This window comes from Antedon mediterranea, chromosome 10 (genome assembly GCF_964355755.1).
Source record: "Antedon mediterranea chromosome 10, ecAntMedi1.1, whole genome shotgun sequence".
NCBI lineage: Eukaryota > Metazoa > Echinodermata > Crinoidea > Comatulida > Antedonidae > Antedon > Antedon mediterranea.
The window spans coordinates 18,412,680-18,417,759 of NC_092679.1; the positions used below are offsets into that span (position 1 = coordinate 18,412,680).

At 32.5% G+C, this 5,080-nt stretch overlaps 1 protein-coding gene across 1 annotated transcript; it reads right to left on the minus strand.

Moving 5' to 3' along the window:
* Positions 1-160: 160 nt before the first annotated feature.
* On the minus strand, positions 161-4,539 carry LOC140059926 (carboxypeptidase A4-like). Its single transcript, XM_072105920.1, has 7 exons — positions 4,422-4,539; positions 3,320-4,060; positions 3,125-3,226; positions 2,678-2,850; positions 2,213-2,308; positions 2,018-2,116; positions 161-1,554 (listed from the first exon to the last, which is right to left on the minus strand). The coding sequence occupies exons 2-7, from the start codon at positions 3,996-3,998 to the stop codon at positions 1,372-1,374; spliced, it is 1,332 nt and encodes a 443-aa protein (XP_071962021.1). The 5' UTR covers positions 3,999-4,060; positions 4,422-4,539; the 3' UTR covers positions 161-1,371.
* Between the last annotated feature and the right edge of the window lie 541 nt (positions 4,540-5,080).

Sequence of the window (5,080 nt, forward strand, 5' to 3'; positions counted from 1 at the left end):
AATCGGGAAATGTTGTGATTCTATCACAAATTTATTCACATTTACAAAAGTACAGTACATAAAATCGTTATACAGTAGTTCTTACTATCATCGTAAATCGACAACAAATAAATGGAAAAAATAATGTTACACAAAATTATTAAAAATACTAGATCTATTTTAAAAACAAGAAAGGTTTATTTCGGTGGATAAAATTATTTAAATACATTCAGATATAGGCCTAAGATATAAACTTGTGTTGTTGCCAAAACTTATGATATAGAAAGGCTGTTTACAATTATATTTGTTGTTTTCTAATTTTATTGAGAAAAAATGAAAAATAACTTCAGATTTATTGAAATATTGAAAAAATAATTTACAGTATCTTAATTATAGTTTTCCAAAACAAAACTGAACAGATCACCAATGTTAAATCGCTTAGGCCGGTATTCATGAAAGGGGACTATCTTTAGTCCTGGACTATCCTTAGTCCTGGACTATGTAGTCCAGGACTAAGGATAATCCTGGACTATCCTTGATATGGTATTCATGAAACCTGGACTAAATAGTCCTGGATTAAGCCACGGAAAATTACAGCAGCTAGGTGGTCCATGATGTTTCCTTAGTGCATTTTAAAAATTGTGCTTTAAATTTGGGTTAAAGTAATTCCACATCAATTAAAAAATATTTAAAAAATAAAATTAACGTAAATGTTAGCTTAAATAAGAAGACTCTCGTTCTGCTGAATTTGTCGTGGTTGGGTCATAGGTCATGACCTCAATTAAACGTCCATACTTTCTTTATTACCGTAAATCTTCTAATTGTAGCCCAGGGTTATTATTCTTTCCGAGGGTTATTATTCTTTGATTGTTTTTTAGGGTGGGTTACTATTAGAAGGGGGTTACTATTAGAGTAGTGGGTTACTATTACTAATCTCAAATTAGGCACCTGAAAATAGTAACCCACCCCAACTTTTCCTGTCAGCAAATCATAGCAAAATAATAAAACAGTACCAATAAATAATTTGTTTGAACTCTAAATTTATTTTATAAACTCAAAAACACTCAATCCTCCCCACTACCGAGATCAATATGCATTATCTCCTTGTTTTCAAAATAAGGCTGGATCATAAACGACCAGTCTTCATAAATGTCATTTTGTGACTCTAATATTAACCCCCATGGGTTACTATTAGAGTAGTGGGTTATTATTATAGATTGACTTATCTCCAAGGTGGGTTACTATTAGAAGGGGGTTACTATTAGAGTGTGGGTTACTAATAGAAGATTTATGGTAAATATCAACTTAAGCAAGTAAGATACTTTCCTTTAGTCATTAATATCAAGCATTGAATTCTAATATATTTAAAGTTTTGATTTATTGAATACTATGTCACGTTATCTTGATTCCGCCCGCAACCGAAAATGTTGAACTGAGTGACCGAAGACTGATGACCCTTCTACGGTTGAATGGTCGTAAAACCATTGGAAGTTTGTGTTGGAATGTTACCAATAAAAAGAGTATAAAAACACAAATTAGTAATATATAACCCATGGAAACGGCAAACTCTGGTTCCTAAAATAAACGAGAAAATATTTCAAAAATGATAATTTTATTATTTAACCACACATTCTATGGAAAACTTTGTCCCATTGGCAGAAGGGGCACTATAATTTAGATTCTAGACCGAAATTAGTAAAAAGATTAATATTTCGGCACATATGGCGTTTCATACGAAACGCCGACGGACATAAAAAAAGACTGCCAGGGAAGTATTATTTATTATTTTCATACCTCAGTTTGATTTAGCTGCCATAGTTCTTATTTTTTTTCTTTTATAAGGCCTTAAGGTCAAGCACAGCATCAATTGAAAGGTAGGGTCAATCGGTCAGTATTGCTAAAACATTACTCTTGGGTCAAAACCAAGCAATAAAAATATTTAAAGGAATAGGGGGGGACCTATAGAAAATTTACTCTACTAAAAAAACTAAAATGCTCAGGCAACATTTTGTTCGTCAAGATTTATCTTCATACTTACTTGTGACATATGAAAGTATTGGTGAATTTGTTCCTCTTTCCATTTAATAGCATAATTAAAAATGGTCTCATATAATGACATTAGGTTCGATACCGTTTCCTACAAAAATGCAGAAATTAAAAATTTTAATTCAAGCATTTGAAATGAAAATTTGTTTTGCTTATTAATCAGCGTTTGAGCAAAACATTGACCTACCTGTAATTGGTCATTAGGTGGGTTGAACAGATCAAAGCATTGCGCTCCTTTGTGGTCCCCATTTCCCCATATTTCCATTGCATATGAAAATGGTATCTAAAACAAACATAATATATAATAATTCAATTCAATTTATTTCCACAATATTATAACATACATACTGGATAATAAATGCAATGAAGTAATCATGTGGGAGGGGGAGAGGGAGAGAGTCATATAAGTCAGACCACCCAAGATATAACATTATTAAATACGAATAAGAAAAATAAATAGCGAGTTCCAGTTGAAAGGAAAAGGCACGTTGACTATATGTTTTGTGCTCTCAATAGATGTAAACATATATTTAAACATATATATATATATATATAGAAACATATATGGCATTTAACTTTCTTTTGTTCAGAATCCCCTTTGTCTTCCTCCTCTTCCCCAACCCCCACACCTCTTTCCACTAGGCCTTTGTACCTTCTTTATTCCAGACATATAGTCAAATATCGTGCCATCAGCTGGGTAATTATTCAACTTGTAACCTATTCCAAAATTGAAATCATCTACAGACGCCCTCGCTATCTTGGAGGCTAGGTGTAGTTGTGCGTCCATGTTGTTGGGAACACGCTTCTCCTCCTTAGAGATGGAATCTGAAGTTTAATAAAATTAAAAAGTTATTCCAAAAAGGATTATGAGGTGCACATTCAAGTACATGCTTATTTTACTTTGTTTTGCCTGTTTTCTGTCTACACTGTCAAACTAGTTTGACAAAAAAAAGTGTGATGTGCTCAAATATGGTAGTGATATGCCAAAATATGGTAGTGATATGACATGATCATGCCCATATATGGGCACATCACATATTTTGTCAAATTAAGTTTGGGAGCTTAATATATGATATGGGAAATAACTATCTTATATTACCTGCAAATGGAAGATATATTTGTCTAACCCCAGAATGCAATGACACAAACATATCAAAGTGAAAACGTCTAGTGAGATCACGAAAAACAAAGCTTTCAGGCTCTATAAACGAAAAAAATGTAAATGCATTTTATTGATTGAAAACAAACAAAAAGTACTAAAAAGTAGTATTATGAGATAAAAACCAACATGAACCTGAAAATGGGTGTGGCCCTCGGTACTCTTCATCATTTGGATCACCTGAGCTTCCTTTACCGCCAAATTCCCAATCAAAGTTACGATCAAGATCAACGCCAACACTCGTGCCACGCCAACAATAATTATTCGTTCGCTCTATATGATTTCTCCCATCAGGATTAGCTATTACTATAATAAACAAATCGATGTGCGAAAGGACTTTTCTAGAAAATCCTTCCGTACTGGAGCCTCGAGCTGTGGCTAATCCGCTGGTGAGATTCGTCAATAAATGAAACATACTCTCGATGGGGAGAAACTCCCTTGCATGCTCTCCAAAAGATAATAAAATTCTAGGCTTATGGTCAGCAATGGTGTACATGTGCGATGCCATCCTGCTGTCCGAGAAATTGGAAATACGTAGTACGTATTGTGAAGCACCATTTCTAGATTGGTATTCTTCGTAATGCCTAATGTACCCCTGATTTTTAGTTAATAAGTCTTCAATATGATGTTTTATAGTTGATAGATTGTGATAAAATTTGTAGTCTGGTGTGTATATCTCGCGTCTTGGCTTAACATCACCAGATATTACAAAAGTTGTTAAAAAAATCCAGATATAGAAAGTTGAGGTCAAGGTGTAGATTGAAAAATGAACTGTTTTCATATTTTTACGATACAGTGTCCTGAAAGTCACCATCGTTTTAACCGGTTTAAGGTGGTACTTCAAGTCAAATAAAGTGTGTTGATTGTCTTCACAAACTGAAAAGAAACATATTTTAGTATTAAATTTATTAAGAATGTTCATGGGTTATCTAATCCATTTTATACTCCAGATTTAATGAAAATTATGATAAATTATTGAATGTTATTAATTATTAATACATGTTTTGCTATGTATATTTCAGCCAGGTCTAAAACGACTTAAAAATTTAAACGATAAGATAATTGATATTAACTATAGTCTAGGCTAGGACTAGGAGGTTTGAATACTGAATTAATGTGTGAATGTAATGCCTCCCATGCATAGAAGAAATTGGAATACGATATGTTACACGACAGTTATAATATATATACGTATCATCATTTAGTGTGATTATTATTATTTCCATAATGTACTCACCGTCATACACAAACCCAATGTACTCCTCTGTATGTTCACATCTTTTTCTAAAAACAAGATTATCGATTTTCGTTTAAATTAGAGAGTTTTACAGAGAGTATAATTGTTTATACTGCTGGTAGAGTACACGGACTTATTTAAAGGTTGAAGGTTAAATTTCACGCACCACTAGTAAACAATAACATCCAGGTGTACTCTCACTAAAATTACACACACTTGGCCGAATTGATTTATTTGATGGGTATGTGTTAAATTTCAATACCTATTTTCTTCAAAATATTAACAATTGCATTTTTTTCAAATAGAGTACTTTATATTTGCTACATAAGCTCAAATTGTATATTAGTGCTTCATTTAGGCCTTGTGGTTCCTCACCTTATTTGAACTTTAAACCCAATGTTATGCTGTAGTCTTTCTTATCCACTCGTTTATACTTAAACTGATAAAAACAATAATGTAATACTGTTTTATAACAAAACAAGAATATTTTACCTGACGCATATGAGTTTTAGGGACATTGTTATTAATACATGTAAGTATTTTCTTTGATAATTTAAAACCAATGAGTTAAATAGATCAAATATAAATCAATAGACGACTGGGAATCAGTCTAGCTAATAATTAACATGTTGACGTGTTCGTTAGTCGTGAATGCAGAA

Bases quoted from the DNA above. Each gene is read 5' to 3' on its own strand.
- LOC140059926 (XM_072105920.1), bottom strand. From the start codon at position 3,998: ATGGTGACTTTCAGGACACTGTATCGTAAAAATATGAAAACAGTTCAT. The intron at 2,851-3,124 runs GTAATATAAGAT...ATTAAACTTCAG, and splicing joins AATATATCTTCCATTTGCAG to ATTCCATCTCTAAGGAGGAG. The intron at 2,117-2,212 runs GTAGGTCAATGT...GCATTTTTGTAG, and splicing joins CACCTAATGACCAATTACAG to GAAACGGTATCGAACCTAAT.